The sequence below is a fragment of the Echinops telfairi genome, unplaced genomic scaffold (assembly GCF_000313985.2).
Source record: "Echinops telfairi isolate 266 unplaced genomic scaffold, ASM31398v2 ScPeMD7_7424;HRSCAF=8462, whole genome shotgun sequence".
Taxonomy (NCBI): Eukaryota; Metazoa; Chordata; class Mammalia; order Afrosoricida; family Tenrecidae; genus Echinops; species Echinops telfairi.
The window spans coordinates 24,257,698-24,278,033 of NW_022111324.1; the positions used below are offsets into that span (position 1 = coordinate 24,257,698).

The 20,336-nt window shown below is 42.7% G+C and overlaps 1 protein-coding gene and 1 pseudogene across 1 annotated transcript in view; both read left to right on the forward strand.

The window, feature by feature from the left end:
- The window catches only part of RGSL1 (regulator of G protein signaling like 1), a 79,643-nt gene extending 70,907 nt beyond the window's left edge, over positions 1-8,736 (forward strand). The window contains exons 13-15 of the mRNA XM_030887776.1: positions 332-458; positions 8,471-8,642; positions 8,730-8,736. Of these exons, the coding sequence (XP_030743636.1) occupies positions 332-458; positions 8,471-8,642; positions 8,730-8,736 (306 nt within the window). The remainder of the gene's footprint in view (positions 1-331; positions 459-8,470; positions 8,643-8,729) is intronic.
- A 10,024-nt stretch (positions 8,737-18,760) lies between these two features.
- On the forward strand, positions 18,761-20,058 carry LOC101662769 (annotated as a pseudogene).
- The last annotated feature ends 278 nt before the right edge of the window (positions 20,059-20,336 follow it).

Below are 20,336 nucleotides of genomic sequence, written 5' to 3' on the forward strand. Positions count from 1 at the left end.
CCAGCACCCCTTCGTGCAAGTCTCATTTATCTCTTTATGTTTGTAGCTCTCACATTGTCTGCCCATCACTGAATCTCAAATCTTCACCTGTGAAAGATGGCGGATGAAGGAATATGGTTAATGGCCCCAGCCAGGCCTGACTGGAGTCAGTCTATTCCCTCCTCCAGTTGCTCAGTCCATGACAAGTTATACAATGCCTTTGACCTGAGTTTCTTCTAGAAATCATTCCTTTATAGTTGAGAATAATCAATGTAATGAATGTCAAATTCTGCAACACAGTAGACTCCCGTGAAGAGCAGCTGTATTAATGAGTGTCATAACTCTCTTTCAGAAGAGGGGTTGGAGAAGAATAATTGGCTTTGTCAAGAGCTTTTGCAAATACCGAAGACTCATGTTGGATAACATTTCACGCCAAGAATTCCAAGAGTATCTCAACATGGAACTGTACAGCAAAGAAAGTAAGTCACTTCACAATTTAAAAAAAAAACAACAAACTTAGTAATTCGTTTATTTTAAACAATTTCACCAACATACAATTCACAGACCATATATTTCAATAGTTCCATCACATGAATAAGAGTTGTGAAACCATCACTACTGTCAATTCCAGGACATTTCTTCTTCCTTATACACGTTGTTGATAGCTCCCTATTTCCTGCCAGCTCCCCTGTCTGGTACCTTTGAATCTGTTGATCCAGTTGCTGTCTTTTTGGGCTTACATACTCTGAGTTTCTTATACAGAAAGTCATACAAAATCAAGACAGGAATGCAAAAATAAAAATGACTCAACAATGACACAATGAAACAAAGAAAAACCTCAATCAGTAACAAAGAAGAAAATACCAAAAACGGGAGCAATTATGCATTGGTTCAAGAGAGAGCTCACGGACAATTTTTCACATTTTGACCTAACTTGAATGGCAATAGTCCATCTTGCCACTTTACCCCATCTGGTAGTAAGGCCATTTCTACAATCAAGTCGCTGGTGACTTCGTCCCCATAGGAGACCCTGCAAATGGATGTGTGGCTTTCACCGCCACTGGAGCCTTCTGCAAACTGGGTGTTGCAATTTCAGCTTGAATACCGTTTCCTCCTCTGAGTTTGGATTTTATTATTTACAGTTCTTGGATGACACATGGGAAGTTGCTTTACTATTTCCCTCACTTAACCATCTACATTTCATTGACAAGAGTTAGCCTGAGTAAGAATTTGGAGAGCATATTGCTTGGTTTCATGGTTGTATAACCTTGAGATTAGTAAGAATCCCAGATCCTGGGGTCAAAGCCAAACACAGGCCTACTGAGAGATGCTGAAACTTTCTGTTCAAGGACCCAGCCAGGTGGAAAGATTGCTTACCTAAGTACAAAATACTCTTAGAGCTTCAGTTTTACCAATTTTCTCCTTATGTTTAATTTGGTCTTTAAATTTTAAAATGATTTTATTCTTAAAATTTTAATTAAAAAATAAAAATTGTTGTTGGGTCTATTTCAACTCCTGCAACCCAAGTGTGCCAGACTAGAATTATCCTGCAAGAGTTTTCAACGGCTGATTTCTAAGAGAGCAGTAGGGTTTTCTTTTGAGACACCACTGGATAGACTCATACCTTCAACCTTTCAGTTCAGCCACGCACTTCATAAGGAGTCCCTGGGTCATGTCAACAGTTTATGCACTAGACTGCTAACTGAAGGGTTGGGAGTTCTAGTTCACCCAGATATTTCTCAAAACCAAGGCTTGGCAATCTGCTTCTGAAAAAACAGCCAATGAGAACCCTGTGTAATGATCGAGCCACACCTTTTCTGGCTACATTTCCTAAAGAAGTAAGAGCCATAACACAGACAGACATATGCACACCCATGTTCATTGCAGTACCGTTTAGCAAGAAACAGCCCAAATGCCCATCAGTATAAGAATGGATAAAGAAACTCTGGTACATGCATAGAATGCTGAAAAAACAATAATGAAACCACTAAGCACCTCATAACATGGAAGGACCTGGAGAACATTATGCTGAATGAAGTTGTCAATCACAGAAGGACAGATGTTGTACGAGACCACTATTATAGGGATTAAAAAAAGACAAGACAAAAACAGCATTCAAGGTGAATAGACTTTGGAATTTCCCAAAGCAGGGAGGGGAAAGGTGAGGGATGAAGCAGTGGACTAGAAGAAGGTTAGCAGGTATAAAGGCTGACTTGGGTAAGAAGGAGGATGGAAGTCCTTAGAGGGAAAAGAGAAATTTGGGGTGGGGGTAAGATGCAAGGGTCAGATGATGAATGGCTTGAACTATTGGAATGAAAGTTAATGCTCTGAAATGTAAACCTCCCCCCAACTATTTCACAGTAAAAATCCATTAAAATGAAATTGTAAAATCCTACAGAGCACAGTTCTACTCTGATACATACTGGTGGCCATGATTTGGAATCGACTCCCAGGCAACTGGTTTGGTTAGAAAAAAGTCACTTTTTGTCAATCCTCAAAATATTTGCTGCCACTCTACAAAAATTGTCAATGACTTAAGGGTCCTCAGGATTCTGACCTTATTGTTTGCTTTAACTTTTTATTGTGAACAGCGTGAAGATACATCAGTTTCCTTTCAATAACGCACACACATTTTGTCTCATATAATTGATTGCAATCCCCACAACGTAGCATCACATCCCATTTCTTCCCTATTCTTTCCTGTTTCCATTCCTCCTTCTTTCCAAATCCCCTGGGACTTTTTCCATAGGTAAATTATACCTTTTGATCTCAAAGATCGATTATTCTAAGGTGTGCCTACCACACTAGTGTTATTTTTCCTTTTATAGGCTTATCTATTGTTGTTCTTATGTATGTTAAGTATTTATTTTTTAATTAATCATTTTATTGGGATCTCTTACAGATATTATAACAATTCATTATTCATTTAGATCAAGCATAATTGTATAATCACTGCCACCATCAGTTTCAAAACATTTTCTTTCTTCTTGAACTCTTTGATATCAGATCCCATTTATCCCCTCCCTCCCCCACCTTACCCCACAAGAACTCTTATTATTCTATACTATTATTGTTGTTGTTGTTGTTGCCATATCTTACACCATCTAATGTATCTGTTCACCTACAATTCTGTTTTTCATTCCCCTTGAGTGGGGTTATACCGTCATCACTGCTATCAACTCCCTTCCTCCCCTCTTCCCGTACCCTCCAGTAATTACCATCACTGTTTCCGAAGTGCCATCCATCCTGGCTTTCATGCATTGAATGATCCCAATTATACAAATGAACATAAACAGATCCAACAAGATAAATGGGTAAAACTGAAACCACAATAGTGAGGGGAAATACTAAAGAATCAGAGATAGTTATGTGTTTCATCAGTGCTATTCTGCACCCTGGATATATCATCCATTCTGTGTGGGACTGTTCAATTATCTTACAGATGGGTTAGGGGTCTTCACTTTGTCCAAGCTCCTTCACATCAATTTGATTGCTTGTTTTTGAACTCCTGATACCTATTCCTATCGACACCTCATGATCACACAGGCTGGTGTGCTTCTTCCATGTGGGCTTTGTTGCTTCCCTGCTAGATGGTCACTTGTTTGACTCCAAGCCGTTAAGACCTCAGGAACTGTATCTTTTGAAAGCTGGGCACCACCAGCTTTCTTTGCCACATTTGCTTGTGTACCCATTTTGTCTTCAGCAATCCCGTCTGGAGCATCAGTATCATACAGTGCCACATTATTAGAACAAGCCATTCTTATACTAAGGTAAGATTTAAGTAGAGGCCCAAAGTCCATATGCTTCCTTTTTCTATTTACATATATACATATACAAATACACCTATCTTTATATATTTACACATATGCATATCTGTATTTATACACATATATGTATAATTTTTGCTTTCTTCTTTCCTCTTTTTTTTTTCTTTCCTCCTGACCCACTATCATGTTTACCCATCATTCACCTCTCAGTAATTCCTCTTGGATACCTTTCAATTGATCAAACACAACCAGGAACACTACACCTTCCTCACCATCAATTTTAGATCCCTTGCTATCCCCCTGTCCCTGTTGTGTTATTGGCTCACCACTCCCCTCCCCACCACCCGCCACCCCCAACTGTCAGTACCTTTGCTGTCTCTTGGGATTGCTTATCCTGCCTATCTTATATAGAAAGACACTCTCCTCTTCTCTCTCCCCCCCAAAAAGACCATACAAATAGTTCTAATCTAACTGTTATCCTGACCCAGAGTAGATGAGTATCTCTGTTAAATAGCAAGCCATCCCTGTTAAAATCCATCAGTCCAATCCCCTTTTCTTTCAGGGATCCATCTCCCAGGACGCACTTACTTAACAGCCCTCAGCATTCGTGACTGAGGGGGTGCGCCCCCTACAGTACCCCATTGCTCTTTCTGCAGTCGGGGATGGAGCAGTCTAGGCCCCCCACCATCCTGTTACACCTTTAGACTTCCATCGTAGTCCAATCAGGCATATCCCCAAACCAGTTCAAATGAAGTGCCAACCCCTGCCCCCCGAGTCAGAAGTCCACAATCAGAATGCCTCGGGGACTTTATGGCTTTGCTCCCATTGCTAGTCTGCTGTGCTCCCCTCTCCGTTTGCTGCTATGCGGGCAGGTCAGACCAGCGCTCTCCCTGAACTGTATCTTCAGTGCTGTCCTCTGTAGCGCTCTCATCTAGGGAAGGACGTCATGCCTTGAACTGAGGCCAGTCCTACAGTCCTCTCTGTGAACAGAGCTGCTCTGAGAGGAAAGTCACGCTCAAGCCTTGGTGCCCAGGAATGAGGAGGCAGAAACAATACCCTCTCCTTGGATGGATTAGGGCCCTGGCTCCCCATTGCCCCCTTTTTTCTTCCTCCATCCCTGTGTGAGTCATAAAGGCATGTGGGGGGGGGATGTCTTTCAGCACAGGTGCTATCTGCATCTTTTTTATTTTTTGATGATGTATGCATCATTGAGTTTGGTCTGGCTCTTGCCAGAGTATCTTGTCCTCATTCTGGGAACTGTGCAGTATATACATTTTCCCCTATTAGGCCTATATATTGTTTCACTGAGAATTGAGTTCATTTCTAGATCTGAAAGGTTACTAAGGGTCCTAGTCTTGGGAGCTCTACTGGTCTATTACCAGTAAGCCTGATATTTTTAATGATTTTGAGTTTCAAATTTTTCTCCCATTCCATGCAAGAACTTCTAATGCCATCGCTTTAGGAGTAGTAATTAGTGGTAGTCAGACACCATCTAATTCTGGTATCAGGGTTGTGGAGATTAATGTTCGCGTGGTCCATTAGTCCACTGGACTAAGTGTTTCCATATTTCTCCTTCTCTTTCTTTTTTTTTTTAACATTTTATTAGGGGCTCATACAACTGTTATCGCAATCCATACACACATCAATTGTGTAAAGCGCATTTGTACATCATTCTCAAAACATTTTCTCTCCATTTAAACCCCCTGACATTAGGTCCTCATTTTTCCCTTCCCTCCCCACTCCCCTCTCCCTCATGAGCCCTTGATAGTTTATAAATGGGTATTTTGTCATATCTTGCCCTGTCCGACGTCTCCCTTCACCCACTTTTCGGTTGTCTGTCCCCCAGGGAGGAGGTCACACACAGTTCCTTGTAATCGGTTCCCTCTTTCCTACCCATTCTCCCTTTACCCTCCCTTTTTCGCCACTCACACCACTGGTCCTGTAGGGCTCATCCGCCCTGGATTCCCTGTATTTTCAGTTTCTATCTGTACCAGGGTACATCCTCTGGTCTAGCCAGACTTGCAAGGTCGAATTCGAGTCATGGTAGTGGGAGCAAGGAGGAAACATTTAGGAACTAGAGGAAAGTTGTATTTCTCATCATTGTTACATCGCACCCTGACTGGCTCATCTCCTCCCCGAGACCCCTCTGCAAGGGGATCTCCAGTGGCCTACTCATGGGATTTGGATCTCCACTCCGCACTCCCCCCATCATTCACAAATTAAAACACAACAAGAAAGAAAAGCTTGTAGTCAGTTCAAGGATGGTTGGGCTTTAGGAGTGTTTTCCAGTCCAGTCCGTTGGGGCACCACGCCATGGCCCCAAAGTCCACCTTCATCATTCCCTGGGGACCTTGTTGCTCCATTCCCTTGCTGTTCCGCTGCACTCCCCCAATGCTTTACCTCAGTGTGGCGGAATCAGATCGAGTGCAATTCCCACAGGCAGAGAATTACTTAATATGGCACTACTAACTACAGTCCTTGTATCTCTAATGACTGGGTTGGACTATGCAAATGTGAGGTGCTTATGCAAATAAGTATATGGAACCCTAATGTAAAGATTCATCAGTTTTGCCATCCCATGGGACTTCAAATGAGATACTGCATAGGTAAAAAGGGAGGAATCTCATGACAACTATGTTAGTCTGGGTAAACTAGGGAAACAAATCCACAGAAGCTCATATTTAGAAGAGAGAGTTTTATATAAAGGGTAAGTGTACATTAAGAAAGCATCCCAATCCAGTGCTGTCCAAGCCCATAAGTCCAACATTAGCCCATATGTCCAATACCAATCTACAAAATCCTCCTCAATCTCACAAAACACACGCAATAACACTGACTGCAGGAGGAAAGCCGGGTCATTGAGCATGTCAGTACATTAGTGCTGGCAGGGGTCTGCACCTGGCTGCTCCAGCACCCAGGGCTCCAGGGTAGGTCCATGTGGTTTCTCTTCAATGATGTCTCACAGGAAGTGAGCCTTGCAAGCTAAAGCATGGAACTGGCTAAGGCAGTTGACCCTGATCCAACCACCAGAGACCAAGATACCTGAGAACTATAAAGGTGAGGCTCACTGAGTCATTTATTTCTCTGCCCTTCAATTGATCCCACATGTGTTTGTCAGCCAGGTTGGCACAATAAACCTCAGCTATTTCAATAACCAAGACAGAAGATCCAGGAGTTCAGTGCATCTTTTGGACCCAGGATCCCTGCACTAAGAGCCTCTTCAATCCAGAAGACAGATAGTGACACGCCAGAGATGATGAGGGATGATGTGAAGCAGCAGCAGAGAAATAATAGCAGCAGTGGCCATAGAGCCAAGGAACCAGCAGATGACAGAGCGTTGGACTTCCTGACCCACAGATTGAAAAAACTGAGTATCTCTGCACAGAAATTGCTGGAGGAGTGGGATGCTTCTGGGTCTGTATTGACAAGTGTGAAAAGAGCTCTTTAACATTTGTTAGGAAGAGCAGAGGCTGAGGGGCTTTGGGGGCAAAAATCTCAGGGTCAGAGAGAGGCATGCTTGTGGGCACTGCTAGAAGAGACTGTCCTGATTGAAGACCTGGATCCTGAGTTGTTTCTGATCCCGAATTGCAACCTATTACTTTCCTAACCTCCCTATTCGTGAGTGTGGTCTGTGACGTCTGCGTGGCCATTGTAATGACTTATCAAACGCAGCAGAGAAGGAGAGTGCTGTGGAAGGAATGGTTGCTGTCAGACGTACTATGAAGCTGGGAGGATGACTGCATGTCAGAACACTACTTCAAAGGAATCAATCTTGGACTGTTGATGGTGATGGCGATTCCTTCTCTCTTTTTTGAAGGTCAAGGAGGTCAGATGATTTTTATAATCTTTCATGTCCAGCCCCAAACCATTCTCTTCTGAGCTCTGAATCCCTGTGGATGGATTTTTTGTACATACTCAAGTCCAGAAACTTCCTAAAGTAAACACCTTATTCCTGACACATGACCCAAACCTAGGACCTTATGTGCTCTCCTTTTCTTACTTATATTTCTTTTCTTATTTCTTCCTTCCATTTGTTTCTTTAAAAAACTTCTTTACTCTCCCTGTTTCAGCTTTGTGTTGTTTTCCTCCATTGTTCCTACATTCCCAACCCCCAAACCAAACTCACTGCCATTGATGCCGACTCTTAGCAAGTCTATAAGACAGAGTAGAATTGCCCTGGTGAGTTTCCAGGAATGTAACTGTTTAAAGGTACAGAAAGACCCATCTTTCTCCCTTACAGCTGGCCAGTAGTTTCAAATTGTGAACTTTGTGGATCTCAGCCCAATACCACTATGCCACCAAGGCTCCTGAATTACTTCTCCAATACACGTTAAATAAATATCTTCAGAACCACACACTCCACTTTGAAGATCGTTTCTGCATGTTCTACTTTTACAGTCTCTACAGAAATGCTAAGGATGTCCATTACTATAATGTGGTTATTTCTATTAGACAAGCGCCAGATGAACATCTTTCAGTGTTAGTGATTTTTAAAAAGTATTGTCCCAGCATCTGGACAGAGATTTTCAACTGTCTTTTCCCAGTCCATCAAGTCTGAGTAAGAAGTTGAGCACAGTGGTAGGGTATGGCTGCTTCAAACGACTCCAAAGGAAAGGCCACAATTTTGTTTCATTCTATGCATCTCGGTTATGCCCAAGTTGAAGGCTTAGAGCTTATGCATGGGTTGATAGACCCGTTTAATTTTTTTTCTCTTCACCTCTCAGATGTCTCATCAGGAAATGCACCAAGTCATCCCGGCATGAGTCCCTCGAATGTCCGGAGCTCAGACTTTGAGAATGGGGAAACACCAATTTTGAAGCGCCGTATGTTTGGCCATAAGACTATCATCATCAACTTTTTGATCAATGATATAGATTTCTTTTCTGAAATAGAACGGTAAGTTCAGACCTGCCAAGTGGGCACCTCCTTCTGAAACCCCATGAATGATGTTGGTGTGTCAAATGCTCCCATTCTTTGTTTTAGTTCTTAATGACTTGTCAGTGTTCACGAGTTCCTGATAGTGAAACATAAGGCTCGTCCCAGAAAGTAGAGACCTTTTCCCTTTATTTGTACATATGATACAAGTTCTTGCAGATGACACCCCTGGATCAGTAGTTCTTCAGTCACAGCAATTAATTACAATAATAAACTGGTGTGTGTGTGTTCAGGTATATACACATATTCATATATAGAGAGATGAAACAGATTTTAAATAAAATATATTAATATTCATTCATTCATATGCCCAATTTTAATGTAAAGTCAAAGCCATTCCACTAATTGGAGATCCATATGTTCTTTCTTGTATAAACTATACGTAAAATGTTATCTAAATATCCAAACCTATTGCCACCAGAGCAGAATTCTCCAGTGTCTCTAAGGCTGTCTGTCTTTAGGAGAGCAGACAACACCGGGCTTCTTTCTTTCTTTTTTTAATTGGGGGCTCATACAACTCTTGTCACAATCCATACATACATCCATTGTCAAGCACATTTGTACATTTGTTGCTATCATCATTCTCAAAACACTTGCTTTCTCCTTGAGCCTTTGGTATCAGCTCCTCATTTCCCCCCCTTCGTCCCCGCTCCCCCCCTCCCTCATGAACCCTTGATAATTTATAAATTATTATTATTTTGTCATATCTTACACTGTCCAACGACTCCCTTCACCCACTTTTCTGTTGTCCATCCCCCATGGAGGTGATTATATGTAGATCCTTATAATGGATTCCCCCTTTCTACCCCACCTTCCCTCTACCCTCCTGGTATCGCCACTCTCACCACTGGTCCTGAAATCCCTGTGTTTCTAGTTCCTATCTGTACCAGTGTACATCCTCTGGTCTAGCCGGATTTGTAAGGTAGAATTGGGATCATGATATGAGGTGGGGGGAAGGAAGCATTTAGGAACTAGAGGAAAGTTGTATGTTTCATCGTTGCTACACTGCACCCTAACTGGCTCATCTCTTGGATCCCTAATCTGTACTCCCCCTCATTCACAATGATTTGATTTTTTGCTCCTTGATGCCTGATACCTGATCCCTTCGACACCTTGCGATCACACAGGCTGGTGTGCTTCTTCCATGTGAGCTTTGTTGCTTCCGAGCTAGATGACTGCTTGTTTACCACTGGCCTTCAAGTAGAACAAGGTGCCTGGATGGCACAATTGGCTTGTGATTGACTACTAACATGAACATTGGTAATTTGAACCTGTCAGAGTAAACCAGCCTCTAAGAACCACAGGGTCTGTAGGCGCAATTGTATGATTATAATATATAAAGATTATAATAAATTCTTAGATAATAGGAGAGATAATAAAGGAGTCAGACATATTTCATGGTAGCATGCTCACCTCTGGGATGGCAATGATCTTAGCAGCTAGGTCTGTGCAGATAGAGAATATATTTCTAACCAAGGCTTATAAATACTTTGGGGGCGTGCAAACCCCACTGATTTCAGGTAACCACATATGTAACAGGAAGGGATTGTCCAATAGGCATATGTGTGACAGGAAGGGGATGAGCTAGGGGTACACATGTGACAAGATGGGCAGATCCTAGATTCAAGATGGCAGCCCAACTTTGGTGGTCCTTGAGTGGGCTTGACCTTGTCTCTGGGCTCTCCTTCAGGGAAACAATCCACTATCCTTATCAGCAGGGAGTGGGTTCCACCTACGGTGCGACAGACAATAGTGTTTGATTGCTCTAGATGCCCTCTGGGAGAATATTTCTAAGCAGCTGACAACCCACCGTGCATTAGCAAGCAGCAGACAACCTGGGGAAAAACCCTTTTGCATCCCTCGAGTGTCCACTCTGTAGCACAGTGTAAGAAAGACTTGGAGAACTGCAGCTGTAAAATTGTAATCCAGACCACTCTATGGAACACAGTTCTGCTTGGTAACAGATGGGTTCACAGGAGTTGGAACCAACTCAACTCCAGGGTTTTCTTTCGGAATTTTATTTTTGTTTTGTGAATTTAAATGTTAGTTTAAAGTGAAGCAAGACTTTAAAGACTGCAACAAAGTGATTTCTAAATTATTGTAAAGCAATGTTATTCCTGGGCAATTTTATACTTTTTTCTGTTTTTAAAAAAAATCATTTTATTGGGGGCTTGTAAAACTCTTATCACAATCCATACATACATCATCCATTGTCTCAAGTACATTTATACATATGTTGCCATCATCGTTTTCAAAGTATTTTCTTTCTACTTGAGCCCTTGGTACCAGCTCTTCCATTTTTCCCCCCTCCCTCCCTCCCTCCCTCATGAACCCTTGATAATTTACAAAAATTGCCCCGCCCACCCTAACTCAACACCAGTTTGTTTTCTTTGGTATTTTGAACAGCATGCTTTTACGAACTGTTCCAAAGCATTCAAATTTATGTTCAGAGAGGCCATTTTAATTTTCATATTTATATTTCATAAATTTATGTAAACCATGAGTTATAAGTAAAATTGAAATTAACTTGGAGTCTTTAGTGACAAACAAGTTCATCTACAAAAGAAAAAGAATTATAGTAGCAAGTATAACAGAAAAAAATATCTGGAAAGTAATCTGACTCTTGGTAAGCATCTATGTCAACCAGTTGGAGTGGAATTTGAGGGTGAAATAGAGACAGCCTACTGGTGTGTGGTCAACGGATCCTGGGTGTCATTGGTATGTTTTTTTTAGAAAACACGTGCAGCACCAAGTAACCCAGTGCACCAGTCAGGAGACTTTAAGAGATCTTCCACTGCATCTGACTGAAGGCTTTAGCTCAGTTCCACAAATTAAAGTCTATCGATTGTTTATATTGATTATTCAGTTTGGCATTAGAGGGGCAGAAAACAACTGTAACATTTTTCCTGCCTTCCATAGTTCCAAAGATTCACTGGGGTGGTAAATGGGATACAGGTGGAAGTTAGGAAGTGGCATGGTAAGTGGTGTGTCATAGGGAAAGCATGGAGGTAACAGATTTTCCACCCTGAATTCTGAAGAATGGCCCTGGGGAAATGAAAGGGGAGCAGAGAGGCTGTTCATCAGGCTGAGAAGCTCCCACTGCAAGGGCTCCACTTCTCACCACCGACATCTCTGCTTCCCTGCTTGCTCTCTGCAAACTGTTTTCTGTGCATCAGTCAGAGTGTTCTTTTCTAAATGTCAAGGTTATTCAGGTGCTCTCCTGACTAAAATGTTCAGGTAACGTCCCATGACCACTGGGATAAAGTCCAAATCCCCTCCTGTTCACTAAAGCGCTCTTTGGGAACAGGACCTGTCTGCATCTCAGAGCTCACCTCAGGCTCCGGGACCACTGATTCCCAAGATCTAGTTTTTGGAGGCCTGCTCCGCTGCTCCCACAGGCCAAATGAGGGCGTCTGTGCTTGCTTTCCCCTCCACAGGAAGAAGCCCCCACCCTCAGATCTTCAAACAGTCGGCTCTTTCTTTCCTCATTATTCAAGTCTTAGTGTACACCCCTGTGGTAGTCACCTAATCTGGTGTCAATTTAAGGATTAAAAGTGTAGGGGTGGAGTCTAGACTATCAATCAAGATAGCCAATGAGACTTCTCTGGGCATGGCCTTCGCCTGAGAATTCTGGGAAATCTGGGTCTTCCTCCTTGGAGGCGAGAGACACTTCTCTCTCTCTGCTACTCCCTGGGAGACATTGCAGAAGACAAGCCACATGGACGCAACCAGACCTCAGAAGCCAGGGAAGGCACAGAGAGACCCCTGCCAGCGCTGAGGATCTTACAACGCAACTGGATCTAAAGACTTTCTACCCATTGGCTTGTGATCGTCCTGCATTTGGCTTCATTGCATGTGTTTAGTGAGTCTAAAGAGGACTTTATAGGTTGATATTGGAAATATGGGCTAATATCGGACTTATGGACTTGATCTGGACTGGGCTGGGATGTTTTCTCAATGTTCAATTACTCTTGTACATAAATCTCTTTCTTATACACATGTGTGTGTCCATGGATTTTTTTCTCTAGTCTACTCAGACTAACACAACCCCTCTCCCAATCTCATCACCCACTTTTGTTGCCTTTATAGCATCTTTATTGGATATTTAATTACTCATTTATTTGCACATGTGTCTTCTCTCCCTCGTTGCTTGTAAACTCCCAGAGGGCAGGGCCTTGATTATTGCTGAAACCTCACTCCTCTAACAGTGAGCAGAGTAGGCCCTTAATCAGTATCCACAGATGGAATGAACAAATGGAGATTCAAAACATGCTGAGAATTGATGACAACATTTGGTATTCTACTACTAGGGAGATTTAAAATGCGCAGTATCGCTGAAGAGAGGCCTGCTGAGCCAAGGGCGGAGGAGCCAGCTCTGTGCTTTCCTACATTCACAGATACAGCTAGAACCAGGCAGAAATGGGCTGGACCACTGTTGTAAATTACAAGAACAGTAGCCAGAAATCACCAGCTGCTTGGCAGGAGGAAGATCGGACTTTCTACTCTCTTTAAAGAGTTAGTCTCCAATACCCACAGTTACAGCTCCGATGCCATGTCCTACAGGGTCACTGTGAGTCAGAATTGACTGCATGGCAGTGAGTTCAGTTTTCTTGGTTTGGAACGAAGAAAAAGACAGTTCAAATGGTAAGAAAGCTTTATGGCTTTTAAAGATTATCTGGGCCATGCACTGGCCTCTTCATCAGGTGGCTTGGAAGACCCTGATTCTGCTTCTGAAAGGAGATCAGAGCGTTTTCTCACAGTTTTCAGTCTCTCCTGTAGAACATTTTTGGCTCTGAGGAATAGCTGAACGATTGATACAAGACCTTGTCTCTGTTTTGCCTGTCTTAAAATTCTTCTCAGGGCAGAAGAATGGCAAGCATTGCTTGAAAAGATTGCAAGGTAGATAATTTTGTAGCCACCTCGGTACAAAGAGTACAATTGAGACAGACATACATTAGACTGCTTAAAAGAGAAAAGGTAAAGGTGAGAACTAGTTTGAAAACTAAGGGCATTCAAAAACCCTCATGTTTGTGAGTGGACGTGAGAAAGCCACATGTATGCCCAGAGTGAGCACCCTGTGGAAAAGACCTGAGGAAACCAGCCTGCCCCCTTGGGTTGGTCTCTGTGCTCAGTATCAGCGCAACTGTGTGTTGAAGGAGTGTCTCGGCACGGGGACCATCTGCAAAGACAGGGTGAGATTATTTTTGCTGTTGTCCATTTGTTCCGGTGATTTTTGTTTGGCTTTTGACATTCAAGGTAATCTCTGTCAAAACTCTAACCAAACACAATTAAAGGACCAGAGACTTTAGGGACCACACACGAGATGGAATGGAACCCTTGCAAGATAGTGTGGGAAAAGCACTAAGTCTATTGACTACCATAGCCTTCATCATTAAAAAAAAAAGTCAAGCTCTGGGAAGAGGAAGGATCTGCTCTTATAATATTCTAATTCCATTTTTAACAAAAACAAAGTACACAGAAAAACAAGCATGTATAACCATTCAAAGTAACAAAATGATGCAAACAATTCCTGAGAAAACCCAGACATAGGATTTACTAGGTTAAGACTTCAAAGGAATGAGCTTAAAATATTCAGAAAGCTAAAGAGATACATGGACAAATAACTAAAGGAACAAAATGAAAGTATCAAGAAGGGCTAGAAATTATCAAAAGTGAAATCTAAAATTTGCTAGGGAGTTTACCAGTAGATTTGAGTGGACAGAAGGCAGAATCAGTGAACTGGAGATAGGGAAATTGATATTACTGACTCAGGAACAACAGCAATAATAAAAGAGAAAGAAAAAATGTCAAGAACCTACGAGATCTGGGGAGCCTCACCCAGCAGACGGACATACATTGTGAATGTCCCAGAATGAGATAAGGGAAAGGGAAGAAAATAGCTGAAGAAATAATGGCTAAAACTTCCAAGTTATACAAACAAAACAGGAATCTACACTTCAAAGAAGTTCAGAGAAATCCAAGTAGTATGAAGTCAAAGAGAACCACACTAAAGCACATCACAATCAAATTATCAAAAACCAGAGAGAAAACTTTGAAAGCAGCCAGAGGGAAGGAGCTCATCCCAGAGCATGGATCTCCAATAAGAAGAACAGCCACGAGGGAGAAAACATTGCAGCCAGAAAGTCGTGGAATGATATATTTAAAGAGCTGAATGAAAGAAACAAAATTGTCAACCAAAAGTTCCATATCTGGAAAATTGTCTTTCAAAAATGAGGGAAAATTAGCATATTTCCAGAGAAATAGGAACTGAGGAAATTTACTGCTAGATCTGCCATACAAGAAATGGTCATGAGACTCCTGCAGGTTGAAGCCGAAATGAAAGGATACCAGAAAGTACCTTAAACAGTATGAAATGATGAAACATACAACTTTCCCCTAGTTCTTTAATGCTCCCCCACCCCCAACTAACATGACCCAAATTCTGCCTTAAAAATCAGGCTAAACCAGAGCATGTACACAGGTACAGATAAGAGTTGAAAACACAGGGAATCCAGGACAGATAACCCCTTCAGGATCAATAATGAGAGTAGCAATATCAGGAGAGAAAGGGGAAGGTTGGGGGAAAAGGAGGAACCAATCAAAATGATCTATCTATAATCCCTCCCTGGGGATGGACAACAGAAAAGTGGGTGAAGGGAGACATCGGTCAGTGTAAGACATGAAAACAAATCATTTAAAAATTATCATGAGTTCATGAAGGAGGGAGGGGAAAAATGAGGAACTGATACCAAGGGCTCAAGTAGAAAGAAAATGTTTTGAAAATGATGATGGCAACAAATGTATAAATGTGCTTGGATGTATGTATGGATTGTGATAAGAGCTGTGCAAGTCCCCAATAAAATGATTAAATAAATAGTAAATTATAGTTTTTTTAAAGTATGAAAAAAAGGATGATTTCCAGTGAAAATATTATATATAAAGGCCATTATCATTGTGTTATTAGTTTATAATTTCACTGCTCCTATAAAGATTACAATCTCAGAAACCCTAAAATATGGTTGCAATTCATCAGAATCCATTCATTGTGGGTTTTGGGATGGGTTAGTTCTCAAAGAGACATCTTTACTTTATTATCATTATTATTTTATTGGGGGCTCTTACGGATCTTTTAATAATCTATAATTCAATTGTATTAAGCACCCTTGTGCATATGTTACCATCATCATTTCCAAAGCATTTTCTTTCTACTTGAGCCCTTGGTATCAGCTCTTCTTTTTTCTTTCCCTTCCCCACCCTCTCACCCTAGTGAATCCTTGATCAATTACATATTATTGTTATTTCGTATCTTACACTGTTCATTGTCTCTCTTCATGCACATTTCTATTATATGTCCCCCTCATGGGGGTGGTGGTGGTGGTATAGATCCACACTTCTGATCAGATCCCCCTCCCCCACTTACTCCCCTACTTTCAAGGTGTCTGTGATAGGTAGGTTTATTGTGCTAACCTGGCCAATAGGAACATGTGGGATTAATAAGGTCGCAGTTTGATTGGAGGGCAGAGATAAATGACTCGGCAAGCCCCACCTGTCTCTCTCTAGAGACTGAGGTTCCTTCAAGACCTGCTTCACCACACTGCTGGTGTATACATTGCTTGAGCTGGGACTGTCAGATCCTATCATGTGCTTGACTGTTGGTGACCCACCCTGCTGTTTGCTGCCTGTGGCCGACTGCCTGCATTGCACTACGGAAGACTCAGCTGTCTGTTCCCTTGACCTTGGACAGAGCAGCCTCATGAGTCGAAGGACTTCCAGTATATTAACTGTTTCACAGAAGTGAGTTGAACTGAGCCCTCTGTACTGATGTGTGGACTGATTAGCTATTATATTCCCTTTTGCTGTATATATCTATCCATATATATAAAATCCTAAATGTCCTGATGCATGCCCTCAGTGCCTCGCCCCAGTGTGATGGGACCAGACCATGCACCATTCCCGCACTTTATCTCCAGTGCTGTCGCCCGCAGCATCATGGTTCAGTGAGGGATGCCATGTCCTGTGGTGGGGCCAGTCCTAGGGTCCTCCCCATGCGTTGTCTGCTCCAGGCAGGATCATCTTTGGGCCTTGGTGGGCCAGGATGTCCTCTCCTCCCTCTTCATCCCTTTGTGTTTCTCCTGTGTGCTCTAATCCAACATGCTACTCTCCCCAAGCTGTAGCTCCAGTGCTGTCCTCTGACATACATTCTTCTGAGGGGAGGGGGGGGTTCCACATAATTGGGATTGGGGCTGGCCCCACAGACCTCTCTATTGGTTCCCTGGATGTACCACAGTTTTCAATCTATTTGTCTGTTGATGGAAATTTGGGTTGTTTCCAACTCCTTGCAATTGTGAACTGTGCTGTGATGAATATTGGAGCACAGATGTCTGGCCATGGTTTGTTTTTTGCCTCTTCTGGGTATATGCCCAGTAGAGGGGATTTCTGGGTCATATGGTAGCTCAATTTCCATCTGTTTTAGGTACCGCCAAATCAATTTCTATAGTGACTGTACATATCTGCAGGTCCACCAGCAGTGGATGAGAGTTCTTATCTCACCACAGTCCCTCCAACACTTGTTGCCTTCTGATTGTTTGTATTGGGCTATCTTTGAGGATGTTAAGTTGGATCTCATAGTTGCTTTAATTTGCATTTCTCTTATGCCTAATGATCAGGAACATTTTCTCATCCGTTTATTGGCCATTCGGATTTCTGCCCTTGTGGAACTTCAGGTTAGGTCATTTGCCCACCTCATCAGAGGGGAATTAGTTTTTTTCTTTTGGGAAACTAGCAGAATATTGTAGATTTTAGTACTAAAGCCTTTGTCAGATGTGTCGTTGCTAAAGATGCTTTCCCAGTTCTTAGGCTTTTTTTTATTACTCTCTTGGTGAGTTATTTTGGTGTACACAGGTGTTTTATCTTCAGTATATCCCACTTTCCTATTTGTGACTCATCTGTATTTGTGTCCTTCCTTATTCTGGATAGCCTATGTATTCCCTGCACCAAAGTTCTCAGGTTTGGTCCTTCATTGATGACCGTAGTTATCAATGTTTGATATAGTTTGGAGTTTTACCTTGAGATCAGAAATCACCTTGAGTTTATTCTTCTGCATGGAGTGAGGTAAGGATCATGTTTCATTTTTCTGCAGGTAGATATCCCTTTTTCCAGCACCCACCACTTGTTGAAGAGAGCATCTGCTTCCTATTTGATATTTTTTTGACCTTTATCAAAGATCAACTGTCTGTATGCTGATGATTTTATTTCTGGGTTTTTCAATTCTTTTCCATTGATCTGAGTATTGGTCATTATACTAATACCATGCAGGTTTGACCTCTGTGGCTGTATAATATATGCTAAAGTCAGTTGAACAAGCCCTCCCACTCTGTCCTTCTTCTTGAGGAGTTCTCTGCTAATTCTGGACTTCTTCTCTTGCCATATGAAGTTGGTAATCAGTTTTTCCATTCTTTGAAGAAAAATGATGATATTCATATCATGATTGCATTAAACGTACATAGTGCCTTGGGCAGAACTGACATCTTTACTATATTAAATCTTCCGATCCTCGAGCATGGGATATTCTTCCATTGGTTGAGGTCACTCTGAGTTTCTTTTAATAGTGTTCTGTAGTTTTCCTCCTACAAATCCTTTATTTTTATAGTCAGGTATATCCCTAGATATTTCAATTTGTGCTTGGCTATTGTGACTGGTACCTCTTTTTTCGATCCCCTCTTCTGTGGTCTTGTTCAATGTGTATAGAAGTCCGATAAACTTCCGTTTGTTGATCTTGTATCCTGTCACTCTGTTATAAGCCTCTATTGCTTCCAGTACTCCCTTTGTGGAGCTTTTGGGATTTTCCATATATAAAATCATATCATCTGTGAATTATGATAGTTTTACCTCTTCCTTCCCCAGGCGAGTACTTTTGATGTCTTTTCTTTGCCTTATGCTGTTAGTTAAGACCTCCAGTAAAATGTTAAATAAGGGAGAGTCGCAGTATCTGCACTTTGCTGACCCAACACCCGTCTTGGGGTCTGCAGCCTCCTCCACTTCCTTCCTGGGTGGTGAGAACCAGCGACCAGTAATCCATCATGTCTATCCTCAACATTCATGCCAGAGAGATCTTTGACTCCTGTGGAAATCCCACCGTTGAGGTCAATCTTTACACTGCCAAAGGGCTCTTCAGAGCTGCTGTGCCCAGTGGTGCCTCAACTGGGATCTATGAGGCCCTGGAGCTCTGGGACAATGATAAGACCTGGTATCTGGGCAGAGGTGTCTCAAAGGCTGTTGAGAACATCAATAAAACAATTTCACCTGCCCTGGTTAGCAAGAAGCTGAATGTTATGGAACAGGAAAAGATCGACAAGCTGATGATTGAGATGGATGGAACTGAGAATAAATCAAAATTTGGTGCAATGTCATTGTGGGCGTGTCCCTCGCTGCGTACAAGGCTGGAGCTGTTGAGAAGGGAGTCCCCCTATACTGTCACATTGCTGACTTGGCTGGCAATTCCAAAGTTATCCTGCCAGTTCCTGCTTTCAATGTGAGCAATGGCAGCTCCCACGATGGCAACAAGCTGGTCATGCAGGAATTCATGAACCTCCCTATTGGAGCAGCCAACTTCAAGGAGGCCATGCGCATTGGGGCTGAGGTGTACCACAACCTGAGAACGTCATCAAGAAGTACGGCAAGGATACCACCAATGTCGGGGATGAAGGCGGATTTGCCCTCCAACATCTTGGAGAACAAAGAAGCCCTGGAGCTGCTGAAGAATGCTATTGGGAAAGCTGGTTACACCGACAAGGTGGTGATTGGCATGGGCATAGCTGCCTCCGAGTTCTTCAGATCTGGGAAATACGACCTAGACTTCAAGTCTCCTGATGACCCCAGCAGGTACATCTCACCTGACCAACTGGCAGACCTGTACAAGTCCTTCAACACGGACTACCCAGTGGTGTCTATCGAAGACCCCTTTGACCAGGATGACTGGGACGCTTGGGCAAAGTTTGCTGCTAGTTCAGGGATCCAGGTGGTAGGGGACAATCTCACAGTGACCAACCTGAAGTGACTCGCCAAAGTCATGGGCGAGAAGTCGTGCAACTGCCTCCTGCTCAAAGTGAACCAGATCGGTTCCGTGACAGAGTCTCTGCAGGCGTGCAAGCTGGCCCAGCCCAATGGGTGGGGCGTCATGGTGTCTCATTGTTCTGGGGAGACCGAGGATACTTTCCTTGCTGACCTGGTGGTGGGACTCTGCACTGGACAGATCAAGATTGGTGCGCCGTGCCAATCTGAGCACCTGGCCAAGTACAACCAGGTCCTCAGAATTGAAGAAGAGCTGGGAAGCAAGGCCAAGTTTGCTGGCCAGTTCATAAATCCCCTCGCCAAATAAGCTGGGCAGGCAGACCTCTGGTAGTCCCTCCCCCAACCTGTTGGCGTTCTCTCCACTTCATTAGAGCTGTCCCTGCAGCCAAGCCAGACCATCTGGACACATGTTGGAAACCTCCGCTTTGTGATCCTGTGACAGCCCAACTCCTCACCCTTCTCTCAAGCTTCCCAGCAAGTGCCCCAGTGTCATCCCGAGGTGTCAATAGACAACATCCCCAGTGCTTTTGTTTGCAAAATAAACATCAGTGACCCCTAAAAAAATGTTAAATAAGAGTGGGACAA